Source organism: Mangifera indica, chromosome 11 (genome assembly GCF_011075055.1).
Source record: "Mangifera indica cultivar Alphonso chromosome 11, CATAS_Mindica_2.1, whole genome shotgun sequence".
NCBI classification, from domain to species: Eukaryota; Viridiplantae; Streptophyta; class Magnoliopsida; order Sapindales; family Anacardiaceae; genus Mangifera; species Mangifera indica.
In genome coordinates this window covers 3,834,324-3,849,438 of record NC_058147.1, presented here as the reverse complement: position 1 = coordinate 3,849,438, position 15,115 = coordinate 3,834,324, and the positions used below count along the sequence as shown (strand labels likewise).

The window sequence follows — 15,115 nt, the reverse complement described above, 5'->3', positions numbered from 1 at the left end:
GCTGCTGCTTTATTACAGGACCGGAGCAGGAAAGAGAAGGAAACTTAAATAGAAGAGGGACTTTACTAGCCTGCAGAGCTCTTAGTAATAGAAATTTGGATTCAGTCTAGATTGATTACATTGGCAGCTGATAACATGAACCGGTGGCTTGTCCTTCAGGTGAGTATTTTAAGATTAGTCTTGTTTAAATTAGATTGTGGCTATTAAAATATGCAGCATCAAACCATCCTCATTTGTTTTTAGTTAATGTGAAAGGAAGGGGGCCCTGTTTTCAGCCTAATTGCCATTGAAACACAAGGAATTCATGTCATCAAGTAGATAGCGGATGAGGTTTCAGTCAATCGTCTCTTCGAGTATTGTTTGTGCTGAAGTTTCAAAGTTTGAGAAGAATATTGTTTTGTGTGATGAAAATCTGTTCACAAGACCAATGCATTTGTATGGATAGTCCAAATAAAAGATTATTCTGGGCCTTTTAGGACCATGATTAGAGCACGAATGATGTGTCTCAACTCATTTTAATGGTCACTAAATCATTTTAATTTGTCTGATTCTGTTATATTTGATATATATTATTATATAATTAAATAATTTTAAATTAAAAATAAAATAATATTTAATTATTTAATCATATATATAAATATATGTTAATTTATATATCTAAAATGAGTATTTATATAATATTATTCTTCATATTATTGCTAAGAAAACTTGAATCAAAATTCAAAACAAATTCTTTTTAGTTAAATTAAAAAAAAAAAGACAAACGATTGTTTATTTTGATCCACAATTATACCTATAATAAAATCATATATATTTATTTTAAATTTATAAATAAATATGTATTTAATATATATATATATATATATATCATATAATTATATTATTTTAAATTAAAAATAAAATAATATATAAATATATATTTATTTATCAATTTTAAAGTAGATATATATATATATAATATCATTTTGATATCATCTATTTGCATGGTATAATTGATGTAATATTATATCACATGTAAAACAATTCTGGAAAGACAGAAGAAATCACTGATTTGGTCACTCACTCCTGCTACGTATCTTACCGAACCATTTCTCTTACCTTTTTATTATTGTGCACGTTTATTTAAAGTTTAATATGTATCTAGAAAACCACTAAAGCGACAGGTAGTTAGAGGCCAAAAAGTATACAGTACGTGAACTATTATTTAATTTATTATTTATCCGTTTCACATCAAAATTACACGCTATGAATTTTACAATAAAAATAAATAAATATTCATATTTTATTAATATAAACTTTTTATTTAATTTTAGAATAAATTATGGAAAACACAAAAAAATATTTTTTATAATAATATTAAAATGATACAAATATCTTTTATAATTTATTTATTCAATTTTGACATCAATCATCGATTATTTTTATTTTACCATTATTCTTAAGTTTTTAAATATTTTTAACTCTTTCAATCATATAGTTATTATCGTGCTTCTCTAAAGTTATTAAACTTTATCATCCTCATCTATAATCAACTATATTAATAGCGTCTTTGTATAAACCTAAGTACTTATTTGATTGTTGTCTATGTTTGAAGTGTGGCTTTTGTTTGTGCTAGTCAGATTATGTTTGGTTTGTTTGAGAGTTGTAATGATTTGGTTGAAATTGTTGGTTTGTTTGGGAGTCTAATTGTACTGAAAGTTGCTATTTGGGAATTGTTAACTTGATTGTCTGTAAAAGTGAATTTAAAGCGAGTTTATTTAAATTCGAAACAAATTTAACTCAAACGAGTTTGAACAAGAATCTCTAAGTACAAATTGAAAAATAAAACTAGAAATGAATTTAAGTTTAAACTTGAATTAGAGTCGTGCTCAGTTATCGAGCTAAGCACTACTTGTTTGAACCCTTAATAAACAACATCATTTTCATTTCTACCTAAAGATAAGATTGGATTTAAAACGAGTTTGTTCAAGCTCAAAGTGAGTTTAGTTCAAAATAAATTTCACTCAAATGAATTCAAACAAAAATCCGATCACAAATATGTGATTGAGCTTACCTTGAGAGATGTTTTCGTCAACGATAAATCTCTTTGTCGAGAAATGGTCACCGTCTCTTCCTTTCTTCTTTGAAAATTCCCGTCGTATAATATGGTGGTTGAAGATAAAAGATTGAAATCCTAAAGATTTAAGAAAAGAAAAATTATTTTTTTAAATTGAAAAAATTTTAAATTAATATAAAATATCACTTTTCAAAATAAAAAATATGTGAAAATTGGTAAAATAATAATATTATTTTTATACCGACACAAGTTACGTAATAAGTGATAGTTTGAATTTTGGAGAGTTACAGGGTAAGTGTTTAACTTTTCAAGAGCACAATCCTTTGTACGGATGGATAATTTAATAACTCATAGAGATAAGGTTGGTTTGTACAGATGGCATACCTAGGCCTAGCAAAAATGATCACGAAAAATTACCCAAGAAAAATGATCACGAAATTTAATTGTTATACATCATCATATGTGGCACCAAATTTCGACTTGTATACTTACGCTTAGCCCAAAGGATTATTTCCCATCAAAGTATACTATTATCTTAAAGTTTTATTTGTTAATTTAAAAAATCTCATTTATCTATTTATAAATGATTAAAATTAGCGAGATTTTAATCTCTTAAAATTTTATCTTTTTTCTCCCTTAACTCTTAAAAACTAACAATTTTCTTCTAAATCAAGTTTTAAAAAATAGTATTTCTTTTAGGGTTTAGTTTTCAATCTTTAACATTAAATTTAATGTCATCACTGACGACAGAGTTTTTCAGATGCATTACCATGCTCCGACGACCTCTTTTTCTTTCTCTAGAATATCGATCGACTCAGATCTAATGTCATCTTTGTTTTCCTAGACGAAGACTACGTTAAATCTGGGTAGATCAGCATTCTAGAGAAGGAAAGAGAGGCCATCGGAGTATAGTGTTGTATTGGGAAAGCTTCATCATCGATGATGACATCGGATTTAGCTTCGAAGATTGAAAACTAAACTCTAGGGGAGGGAACACTATTTTAAAATCATCATTTTAATAGTTTATGGGTAGGTAAATGAAATTTTTAAAGTTAACGGGAGAAACTTACGTTAGTAGAATACCTTACGTGGAATATAGTTGTTTGGCCCTTACGCTTATCCAAATGTATGTCATCAAGACACTTGTTTAACACTGGTGGTGTTTAAGTGATTTGGCTTGTACTCCGATATTATATTAAAATATATATTCTATTTTAAGTGTAAACTTATAAATTATTTTTATTTAAACACCCTCCAATGGCTCCTTATCTTTATTGTCTTCAAAATAGCTGATCTGATCTTTCATGTATCTTGAATTTGAAGTCAATCCATAAACGCTAAAAAATAGAGTCTTCCATCCACCAGCTATTTTATTATCCACTCCCCAGGGAGTGGCCGCGTCATAGAGCACATAAAACAGTCATTTTGACTTTCACGCGTCGTTCCAAATTAAACAATAAAAATATACAGCTTGTCGCCCCACTCCTTCTCCACTCCACCTATATATTCATTCATAACAAGCGTCTCCTCGCTCACCCTCGCACACATTTCGTGATCTCATTTTATTCTTCAAGTTCAACACCTTCTCACGCTCACACTACTCATCCATCTCGTCTCGCATATCGGATCTTTTAAGCTTAACGAAAACTGTTTCTGTTTCTGCCTCTCCTGAACCGAAATCTTCGTATTCTATTTTGTCTCTGTGTTGTTTGTTTTTTAGAAACAATTTTTAAGTGAAAAGAAAAAGAGAAAATGAGAATGAAGCGGGAATTTGCCTGTATCAGTGACGAGGAGAGGAGAGAAGAGGAAATAATAACTTTTCCTTCGCCGCAAAAGAAATTAGTTGTGGTTGGTTACGCTCTTACTTCCAAGAAGACCAAGAGCTTCTTGAAGCCAAAGCTTGAAGGCTTGGCTAGGTATTTAACTGATTAAATGCTACTATTTCCCAAAATCAGCATAGTAATCCGTTATTGCTTCATATAACTCATAATGTTACAAAAATTCATTATTATTAATCGAGATTTTTTTTTGTTGTTTTTTGAATTGTTTTGAGCATCTGGTTTTGGAATCATGGCCACAGATTTGTTGCAAATGTTTTACACTTTTTCACTTTTGATATTTTCATTTTTGGTAACTTGTCGTTGTCTATTTGGTTGTCAAGAAAGTGAAGTGTATTTTGAAGGCGTTAACAAACATTCTTACTCTATGAAGGTTCAAGATATTTTGTTATCCGTTCATTAGACAACAGCTATTAAATTGTGTGTTCCATATTTGTTTGTAATATAATCTTGACCTTTCCAATTAGATTTTTTCTACCTGTTGTTTTCTAGTTTAATTTTGTTGATATATAATTAAGACTTGGTAATGACCACCTTGAACTCTATCTACAATTTGCGTGAGCTAAATGTCATATTTACCCTGCTATAAGGTGGCTAATTCATGTAGTGTTCTCTGTTTTTTTCTGCTTGAAATGATCGGGTGGTACAGGAACAAGGGGATATTGTTTGTTGCTATTGATCAAAAGAGGCCCCTTTCAGATCAAGGCCCTTTTGATATTGTGTTGCATAAGGTTGGCTATTGTAATCTTAAATTGTCCATCTTAGTTCATATTCTATGATTATATCTTAAAATTTTATAAATTCCTTTTTTCTTACATTTAAGCATATATGTTTTTCCCTTTTAATACAGTTAACGGGAAAGGAATGGCGCCAGATTCTTGAGGTTGGTTCACTTGAAATGCACATTTCTATTTTATTTCAAGTATTTGTTAATGTTTGAAAGCTGATCTATTATCATGCCTTGCCCCCGCTTGACATATTATGCGGTTGTGTTACTTGTTATGTTTGTGAGATGGGATCAAATAGTCACTTACCAGTAATAAATAGAATTATCAGTTTCAAAACTTATTTGTGTGACCGTAATTTGTAGAGTGTTTGCTCTTTCCTTGGTCATGAGTATTGATTTGATAGTTGAGTTTGAGGTCTTAAGCTCCTAGCAAGTGAGGATGTAGATGTTTCCAGTTCATGGCCATCTAGGTGATTGCTTCAGGTTCCCCTGAGTATTTTGATTCTTTTGGAAAAGATCACTTTTCCTGGGTATACTGTTACCCTCTTTTGTCAGCAGACTGAATGTGAGATGGCTTTCCTAAACCTTTGTAGTTTAAGATCTTATATACCTCTTTTCCAATGTTTGTTAGTTGTTACCCTATCATATTCGAGGATTACATTTATGAAAACCACTCCCCTCAATCTACATATTCAATTTTAGGCTGTAGACAATTACTTGTCAGAGGTTCTCTTTTCTAGGTTGCATACCCTCATGTTTGTTCTAGGATCACAGCATTGAACTTTCTAATCTTGCCTACGATGATGATCTTCTGTTCTAACCTGTGACTAATTTCTACTTAGCACTTCTACAATCTTTCGTGTAATTTAGATTTTGGATTGCAATCATTATGACAGTAGTAAAATCCACTAACTAGTGTGAACCGTAAAAATTTCTTGACGTTCTTGACTTATAAATTTTATTTAACCATAATTGATAAGTCCACTATGGAATGGTTCTTTAAAAAATTACTAATATGCTGAAATCACACCAAGCATTCTTTTCCATTGATAAAATATTCAATGCGGCTTTTCTATTAAAGCTTTTGTTTCTGCACTGGAATGAAGATTTTCTTAAGTGGGTTATGTAATGTGGTAGGAAAAATTTATCGCCCCTATTTATTCAAAGCATTTGGTCCTGGACAAGAACAGTCACTTTTAGGTAACAAAATACTCAATAATTTCCGGGTTTGCATCATTTATTCATGAGAATTATCATTTCAATTATTTGATCATGTTGTTTCTTGTTAATTTAGCTTATTGTGTAATCATAGCTGCCAGGAACTGGTATGAGTTACATCTTTAAGGTTTCTGTGCATTTCTTTATGTTTGTGGTAGATGTATATTAGGCAAACTAGTGATACTTTTTTCTTAACCTTATTTGCCTCTCCTTTCAGGATTACAGACAAACTCATCCTGAAGTCACAGTTCTTGATCCTCCAGATGCTATTCAACATTTACGCAATCGCCAATCCATGCTCCAGTGTGTTGCTGATATGAACTTGTCCAACTCCTATGGTAATACTTTAACTATGTTTATAGACATTATATATTCCAAAGCAAGATTTTTAAAAATTTTCACCCTTGATGTAAGGTTATGAATGACCAGCCTGGGAAACAAGTTTGTTTCTCTCGTGCTTATGAAAGTGATTTGATGATTTACAATGCAGGTAAAGTTGGCGTTCCCAAACAGTTAGTGATTGAAAGAGATGCATCATTAATCCCTGATGTTGTTGCCAAAGCTGGACTGAATCTACCTTTGGGTATGTATTTGGGCTATATTGCAACTTGGTTGTAAGTAATGACCTTTGAATTGCCACTAAATTTGCTAATTCTGTTTTAAAACAAACGACTTGTCTTAGAGTCATAACTCTCAGCTGTTTTGTCTTTTTGCCTTTTTCTTTTTTTGGGTTTGTGCTTTGTCTGAGGGATGGTTGTGTACTCCTGTTGTTTCAGTTGCAAAGCCTTTGGTTGCAGATGGGAGTGCAAAGTCACATGAACTTTCACTTGCCTATGATCAATATTCCCTCCAGAAACTTGAACCTCCACTTGTTCTGCAAGAATTTGTTAATCATGGTAAGCAAATTAATTCTTTTCTGATTCTCACATGCTTGTATTTTTTCTTTTCCACAAGTCTTGCATAACTCAAGCACTGCCTTCTGCATCACTTGTAGGAGGTGTTCTTTTTAAGGTTTATATTGTTGGTGAAGCCATTAAAGTGGTCAGACGATTTTCTTTACCTGATGTCTCCAAACAAGAGCTCTCCAGCACTGCTGGTGTATTTCGTTTTCCAAGGGTTTCTTGTGCTGCAGCTTCTGCAGATGATGCAGATTTGGACCCTATTGTGGCTGGTGAGTGAAATAAGTGTGCAGTTTATGGCTATAAATTTTTTGTTATAGAACTGAAGATAGCGGTGGCTAGGGGCTAGTTGTGGCTTCAACATTAATCTGTATAATGTTGAGGCCTTGAAAGTTTTGCAAAAGATTTTGGCAGACCTTTCTTACATATGTTTTGAATCTCTCCAGAGCTTCCTCCACGACCTTTACTTGAGAGACTTGCAAAGGAACTTCGTCGTCAACTGGTAGCTATTTGATTTTTCCTGTTTTCTTTTGCACCAGCTTACAAGTTATTCCTGCATGGAATTATTCTAATTCCATCATCATTGTTTGTTATATGTAGGGTCTCCGCTTATTCAATCTGGATATTATCAGAGAACACGGAACAAGAGACCGTTTTTATGTCATTGACATTAACTACTTCCCTGGCAAGTGAAAACATATCTCTTATTCTCAGCTTCATTTTAGATTTGATTATATGCTCTTGCTTGTAAAACCTTTAACCATGCTAAACAGCGGATTGATCGGAGTTGAAATGTGTTGCAGGATATGGGAAAATGCCAGAGTATGAGCATATATTTACAGACTTCCTCTTGGGCCTAGTACAGAGTCAGTACAAGAAAAAATCTGGCTAATGAATGCTTTGAACGGTTGGTTGATGCTTAAAAATTGGCCGGTGCTGTTGAAGGTCCTTTGTGATATTGATGTGGAGCACTACCTGCCTGTATATCGTTGGATTATCATGGCCTGAATTAAGTATAAGCAATATGAGGCCCTGTGGTTCTTTTGGTCTCCTTGTACATCCTCATCCTGCTGGCAGCTGGAGGAATGCATATGCAAAATGCAGAATATGCCAACCTCCGAACTTGTGTAATTACTGTCTTAACAATCTGGTAGGAAAACTTCTGCTTCTGAATCCATGGTATACACAGTTCTTTATAATCCAGCTTGCCTTGATTCTTGCTGTCTTTCGAGCAATTTGTGTTGTTCATCCAAAATTAATATGTAGGAGGCATTTCGTTTATAGATTTGAATTGTAAAGAGTACAGTAAATTAGAGCGATACGCTAGCTACTCCTTCGTGGATGTGCTAGATTCATTATCTCCTATTACTCTGTGGTAAGGTTAGATTTGAGCCGAGTCAAATTTGAACTCGAGTTCGTAAAAGTCAAGTTCGAACTTGGTTTGAATTCGATTCAGCTCGTTTTTTGTTATTAAAACTACGTCGTTTTAATATATATTGATCAAAACGATATCGTTTTGTGTCAAAAATTTTAATTGAAAAATTTGATGAGTAGCTCAAGCTCGAGCTTGAGCTCGTATAAGATTGGTTCGTTTCTGGCTCGTTCGAGTCTCGAGCTTGAACGAACTTGGTTTGAGTTCAGCCCTACTCTGTGGTATCCTGAGATGCCCATTCCGAATGCCCTGGTTTAAATTGACATAAAAGGTCTATCAAGGATAAGATCCATTCTACTTTGTTATACTTCAGTGAGTCCAGCAAAATGATAGATTCCGGAGGTAGATTATCCGGGTCGTCGGTTCAAACTTTTAGGTTTTCACAATATTAGAAAGAATCCTAAATAGATTCCAACTTTCGTCTCTCAGATAGCTCAGTGGCTCCAATTATATGCAAAATATTTGTCTAGAAACAATATGATTTTCAATTTCATATTATTTACAATTAAAGTGGAAGAAGAAACTTAAGCTACCAAATGATCTCCTTCCCTGAAATGTTGCATGTTAGACTGTAATTATTCTACTTACAGTAAAACATGATCGCCATTTAATATGATTTCACTATTAGAGCAAGAAATAAGAACTAAAATGAAATCTATCCACTTTCATTTTCTCATATATCAAAACAACTATATTCATGATAGTTAAATCATGTATTATATTATCTAATGCACTTTCTAAAAAATAAAATAATAAAAAAATAAAAAATATAATTAACATTTCATTATTTAAAAAATTATCATAAATACTTTTAAATATTTAAAAATTTTCATATATGAAATATTACTGTTTATAACATGTTATTACTGTTTACAATATGTAATTTCTATTTTATTACTTATTGTATTGTTTATTATAATCTTTATATAAAATATTACTGTTTATTATTTATTATTACTATTTATAATAGATATTTTTATTATTTATCATTTATTATACTCTTTACAATAAAATGAAGACTACAATAGTTTAGGTATTTATAAATGGTATTAAATATATAATAAAAAAAATATAACAAAATTATATAAATGGACAAAAATTTTTTTTTTTCCATGTCTCTAATTTTCTCATACGAAGATCTGTAGAAGGTACGGTAACAGCCTCTTCACCTGAAACACAGGACAAAGGATCATTTTGTCTAGTTCTGCTTGCCGGGGGCGGAAAAAAGTCTCACACGTCCATATCAACCCTACAAAGGATGATATTGGTGGTTTAAACTTAATTTATTATAAACCCACAAAAACGAATGGCTTATTTATGGATATAATATATAAATGTAGAGTAGCGAGATCGACGGTCCACGATCGCGGAATCATATCTGTCTTCCCTCAGCCAACAAAACTAGGACCCACTAACACATTGCAGTTGGGGTTCACAACAAAACCCCAATCACGTGCGGCAAGATACGCATGCGCCTGATTGATACTAAAGCAAGGGCAATTACGTCATTTAAGAACCCCAGCAGGTGAAGTGAAGAAGTTATAGCGATTTTTAAAAAATAATAATAAATGCATTAAGTAAGTGAGGGACCTCAGATAGCTTCGAGTTCGGTCCTTCTGGCATTAATCTCCAGGCTGTAACCAGTTGTACTCCATTCTCTCAGCTGCCTACCGTTTTTGTTTTTTGCCCTTCTCTCTCTATTTATCATTTGGTTTTATTTAGGTTACCTGCAGTAACAGCGATGCATTTGAAGATGGAGCCAAGCCAATTGTGTTTTTGGAACGCATCTTACTCTCTTCTTGCATTAAACCATAACTCCTCTCTCTGCTAGTTTTCGTAGTTTGCTTAAACTGATTTCTGACCTAGCAATGGATCCTTGCCCTTTCGTGCGCCTCACTGTAGGCAATCTCGGTCTCAGAATCCCTGTCGCTGCCAAACCGGCTCGGTCTGTGGTGCACCCTTCCTCCTCTCCGTGTTTCTGCAAGATTAAATTGAAAGGTTTTCCTGTTCAAACTGCCGTCGTTCCGTTTGTTCCATCTGAAACTTCTTTCTCAGATAACCAATCTCAAACCATGGCGGCAAGTTTTCATCTCAGCAAGACTGATCTGGACAAGCTCGCAGTCAAATCAATGTTCTCCGCTAGAATATTTCTGAAAATTTCTATATACACGGGGCGGAGAGGCACAACCTGTGGCGTAAGCTCTGGGAAGTTGTTGGGGAAGGTATCTGTGCCGTTGAATCTGGCGGGAACTGAATCAAAAGCAAGTGTGTTCCATAATGGGTGGATTTCTGTTGGGAAAGAAGCTAAAGGTTCGTCTTCGCAGGTTCACTTGAATGTGAAGGCCGAACCTGATCCCAGATTTGTGTTTCAGTTCGATGGGGAACCTGAATGTAGCCCACAAGTGTTTCAGATTCAAGGCAATATCAAGCAACCCGTTTTCACTTGCAAATTCAGTTTTAGAAACACGGGGGATCGCAATCAGAGATCCAGGTTGGTTTTTAATATTAGTAATTTGGTTGACATCTCTTAGGGTTTTTGACGTGGGATGAATTTTGGTAAAGATCATTACAATTTTATTTACAAATTAATTTGATCTTCAGATCATTACAATTTGAGGGAAGCAATGCTAGAAGCTGGCTGAGCTCATTTGGCAGTGAAAGAGAGCGACCAGTGAAGGAACGAAAGGGATGGTCAGTAACGGTCCACGACTTATCTGGCTCCCCGGTAGCCGCCGCTTCAATGTTGACCCCTTTTGTAGCCTCTCCTGGCTCAGACCGGGTGAGCCGTTCTAATCCTGGTTCCTGGCTCATCCTCCGTCCCGGTGATGGAACCTGGAAACCTTGGGGCCGCCTCGAAGCCTGGCGCGAGCGTGGCGCCTCTGATGGTTTAGGTTACCGTTTTGAGCTGATTCCGGACTCGGCTGACGCTGGCATTGTTTTATCGGAGTCAACTCTGAGTTCCAGCAAAGGCGGGAAATTTTGCATTGACTTAGGAGGTAATTCTGCGAATGGTCGAGCCACGCCTACTGTCTGGGCTTCTCCGGCGTGCAGTCCACGGAATAGCGGTGATTTTGGATACGGTTTATGGCCGTATTGCATACCTAGAGGGTTTGTGATGTCGGCTAGAGTGGAAGGAGAGGGAAGGTGTAGCAAACCTAGTGTGGAGGTGAGTGTACAGCACGTGAGCTGCACGGAGGACGCAGCTGCTTTCGTGGCTTTAGCCGCAGCCGTTGATCTCAGCATGGATGCTTGCAGGCTTTTCTCTCAACGACTGAGGAAAGAGCTATGCCAAGAGCAGAATTTCCTCGGATGATTGAGTTATTTCTACGATGTCGTATTTGTTTTTTTTTTCAAATTTCTTGCTAGTTACCGGTGCTACTAACTAGGGGTAAACAGACTGACCGTACAGTGAAGGAAGAGAGAGAGGCATTAGACAGGCGCGCTTTGTTTTTAGTGGTGTGGCTTGTATTATTTTTCCTGTTTTTGAAAAAGACTTGACTCAGATATTTGAAAATATGAATTAAATTGATAATTGCGGATTATAGCTGTAATCCACTTTAATGTGATCGTAATTATCCATGTATGGATTCGGTTAGTTGCGTAAGGCTAAGGTTAGAAATGATTTAGGGGAATCAGATTTAAAATTAGTATCACAGCTTTAATTGGAGATGGGGAAGGGAAAGCCCTTGAAGGTGGGGGACTAAAACTAGTTCCAAGGGGGCCTTGTGCCTACTCAACCAGACCCAGTTAGGTTCTATTCAAAAATATTAAATGGCCATTCCTTTCTTGTGATTTTGTTGCTTGGTAAGGGAATATGTGCTTTTATTATGTGGCAGGTAGAGACACTTGAGTGCTAATCTACTCCCAAGTTTGGCAATAGCTTTTGACTTTTCTCGGATTTGATTATTATAATTTTCTCACCTTTATCCACCTTGTAATTATTGTTTCTCTTCACAATCCCACATTGCTCCATTCAAGTTAAATTTCTTTACTGCCAAGGACTATTTTCCACCGAAAATATCTTTTTATCTCAAATTTTTATTTTTTAATTTTAAAAATTTTAAAAGGATAAAGTTTTAAAATTTTATCTTTTTTTTTACCTTAAAAACTAATAATTTCTCTCATAGATCAAGTTTTTAAAAATATCATTTTCTCGTTTAGTTTTCAAAATCTGATGTCATCTTTGATGTTTTTCTGACGACATCTTTTTTCTCTTCCTCTGATGGTCACTCATTCATCATCTTTTCCTCCGACTAATGATCTAAAACCCAGTAGGAGACGGTGTTTTATCAAGAAAGCTGAGTTATTTTCGATGTCAATTAATATCATCCAAACTTTCAAATGAGAGAAGTTTGGTTGTCGAAGATAGAGGAGGCAACGGAAGATATTCGTTGTCAATGATAGCATCGGATTTGACACTGGAGATTTAGAAACTAAATTTTAAAGAGAAACTGTTATTTTTTAAAATTTGAGTTAGAGAGAAATTTTTAATTTTTTAAGTTTAAGGGAGAAAAAATATATTGAATCTCCCTGCGGATCGCAGACTCCACATTCCACATCACTTCCAGCTGTATATTCAAATTTAAAACCATCACTCAAGTCTTAGGCAGATTAGTGGCAGCGGAGGATCAAAATCCAACTGTTTCGTGGTTTTAGTTTTCTGCGCCAGGTGCTCAGGCCACATTGCATCTACAAATTTTTATACTTTGTTTTTGGCCAAAGGATTATTTCCCACAAAATCATACTTACGATATTTAAAAAATCAAAATTCACATCTATTAATTAATCAAAATTAAAATTTTTTATTAGATATAGAAATAAAATTATCAGTTTACTAATAAGGATAAAAAAATATAAAATTTATTATATTTTTCTCTCTTAAATTTTAAAAACTAATATTTTACGTTTTATAAAATTTTTAAACTTTGAAAAATCACATTTTTTCTTTCAAAACCATAGAATTTTTTTCCCTTTCCAACCACTTTCTTCGACGATCTAGAAAGAATGACAATAAAGCTTTTTCATCGACGAAGAGATCTAAATTTCTTCGTTGACGAAATCCAGATCTCTTCTCTCAAATCTCATTGGATTTCTTTGTCTCCAACGAAGAGATTCGTTCCATGTTTGTCTACGTATATCGACCAACTGTTTAGGGTGGAGAGTGGAGGTTATCGACGCCGAAGATGGTGGTTGAAAAGGTGAAGAAAAAAATTTGGGGAGAAAATATGACTTTTCAAAGTTTAAAAACTTTAGGTAGAGGTAAAGTTGTTAATTTTTAAAACTTAAGAGAGAAAATATAATGAATTTTATATTTTTTTAATATTATTGATAAAATAACAATTTTACCCCAGCTTCTAAATGAGAATTTTAAAGATAGTTATGTCATGAATAAGATTTCAGGTTTTTCAAACCCCATGGGTGTAACTTTGGAAATGCACCTAAACTTGGGTGGGAAATAGTCCTTTGGCCTTTATTTTTATTAAACAATATTATACATATTTTTTAGTATATAAATATATAATATATTATTTTATTAAATATTATTTTATTTTTAATTCAAAATCATTCAATCATTTGATAATATATATCAAATATATATATGATTTTATTGTACTTTTGTTACTTCATATCTCTAGATAAGGGGTGGATTTGGGTCGGGCCAAACTCGAATACCCCTTAGCTTGAGTTCAACTCAAACAGAATATGATTCAGTTCAAATTCAGCTCAAGTTCGTCGAGAAAAAAATTAAATCTAGCGCGAGTTTAGCTTAGATGAAAAATAGCTCAGTTCAGTTCGGTTTGAGTTTGACTCAATTTCGTAGTTTAGTTCGACTTAAATTGACAGTTCGAATGTATGACTCGAATTTATGGCTCGAGTTTGTGATTCATTAGCAAAATGATGTTGTTTTACCCAAATAATATTCAAAATTTCTTATTCAAGCCGATCCAAACTATAAATTCGAGTGATTCGAATAGAATAGAGTTATGAATTTGAACTACTGATTTGAGCTGAATCGAGCCAAATATCCCTAAGTTTGAGTTCGGTTTGAATTAAAAAATGAGTCAAATCTTTTCACTCGAGTTTGATTTAAATTTTAATTAAACAAATTTGAATCGAACTAAATCAAATCATATCGATTTTTAAAACTGAACCGGTTCGGATCATTTTCAGACCTACTCTAGATATAACCGATTTTGGAAGTTAAGCACTTTCCATGTGGTAAAACAAAATTGATAATATTTTTTCTTGATAAATAAATATGGTTAAAATCTTAATTTAATATCAAAATGATCTTTTACGTTTTTTAATCTTATATTATCAGAAAAGTGATATTTTACATGATAGAGTTATTAGATATTTGACCATATGAATGCAATTATATATTATATGGTGAGGGTAAATGATATTTTATCCTGTTGAAGTAAATTGATATCTGTTAAATTTTGCATTGCTTCATAGTTGTTTATATAAATTGATATTTTCTAAATTTTGTATAAAAGTTTTTAGAATATATTCTTATTTGTGATATCTGATAAAACTTTAGAATTGGTCTGATAATTAGAGTTGGATTTAAATAAAACCAACTCAGTTTCAGAAGCTAGTTTAACTTGAATTTATTTAAATTAAATACGAATCAAATTTGAGTCAAAATATTTAACTCATTTTTGAAATTGAGTAAAACTCAAACTAAGAGATGTTTGTCTTAGCTCTGTTTGAATTTATAATTCAGATCAATAATATGAATTTCTAATTCGATTTAATTTAAATTCATAACTTTAATTGATGGTTTGATTCAACTTAAATTCATGTATCTTCTTTTGTGTCATGAAACAATTTTTATAAGAAAATAAATAAATAAATGTCAATTTTTATAATACATGCTTTATTCCAAACAATAAAGCAAAAATTTGAAAACTACACCCAAAAATCCTAAAGTGGAAAAAT

At 33.2% G+C, this 15,115-nt stretch overlaps 2 protein-coding genes across 4 annotated transcripts; both read left to right on the top strand.

Moving 5' to 3' along the window:
- The first annotated feature begins 3,394 nt into the window (after positions 1–3,394).
- Positions 3,395–8,101, top strand: LOC123230085 (inositol-tetrakisphosphate 1-kinase 3-like). Of its 3 annotated transcripts, none has more exons than XM_044656200.1 (10): positions 3,395–3,972; positions 4,544–4,625; positions 4,745–4,777; positions 6,057–6,177; positions 6,330–6,422; positions 6,616–6,735; positions 6,834–7,010; positions 7,185–7,240; positions 7,339–7,423; positions 7,542–8,101. In XM_044656200.1, exons 1-10 carry the CDS (start codon positions 3,809–3,811, stop codon positions 7,628–7,630), a joined length of 1,020 nt encoding a protein of 339 aa, XP_044512135.1. In that variant the 5' UTR covers positions 3,395–3,808; the 3' UTR covers positions 7,631–8,101. The 3 variants fall into 3 exon arrangements, with proteins under 3 accessions (XP_044512135.1, XP_044512136.1, XP_044512137.1); XM_044656202.1 differs by lacking the exon at positions 3,395–3,972 and adding an exon at positions 5,759–5,821 and having other exon boundaries at positions 4,538–4,625; XM_044656201.1 differs by lacking the exon at positions 4,544–4,625 and having other exon boundaries at positions 3,843–3,972.
- Positions 8,102–9,308: 1,207 nt separating this feature from the next.
- On the top strand, positions 9,309–11,721 carry LOC123228823. The gene is made up of 2 exons (XM_044654283.1): positions 9,309–10,661; positions 10,772–11,721. The coding sequence occupies exons 1-2, from the start codon at positions 10,039–10,041 to the stop codon at positions 11,481–11,483; spliced, it is 1,335 nt and encodes a 444-aa protein (XP_044510218.1). The 5' UTR covers positions 9,309–10,038; the 3' UTR covers positions 11,484–11,721.
- The last annotated feature ends 3,394 nt before the right edge of the window (positions 11,722–15,115 follow it).

Excerpts from the sequence above, each read along its gene's own strand:
- LOC123228823 (XM_044654283.1), top strand. The coding sequence starts at position 10,039 with ATGGATCCTTGCCCTTTCGTGCGCCTCACTGTAGGCAATCTCGGTCTC. Across the intron at positions 10,662-10,771 it reads GATCGCAATCAGAGATCCAG|ATCATTACAATTTGAGGGAA; the intron begins GTTGGTTTTTAA and ends TTTGATCTTCAG.
- LOC123230085 (XM_044656200.1), top strand. The coding sequence starts at position 3,809 with ATGAGAATGAAGCGGGAATTTGCCTGTATCAGTGACGAGGAGAGGAGA. Across the intron at positions 4,778-6,056 it reads AATGGCGCCAGATTCTTGAG|GATTACAGACAAACTCATCC; the intron begins GTTGGTTCACTT and ends CTCTCCTTTCAG. Across the intron at positions 7,424-7,541 it reads TGACATTAACTACTTCCCTG|GATATGGGAAAATGCCAGAG; the intron begins GCAAGTGAAAAC and ends AATGTGTTGCAG.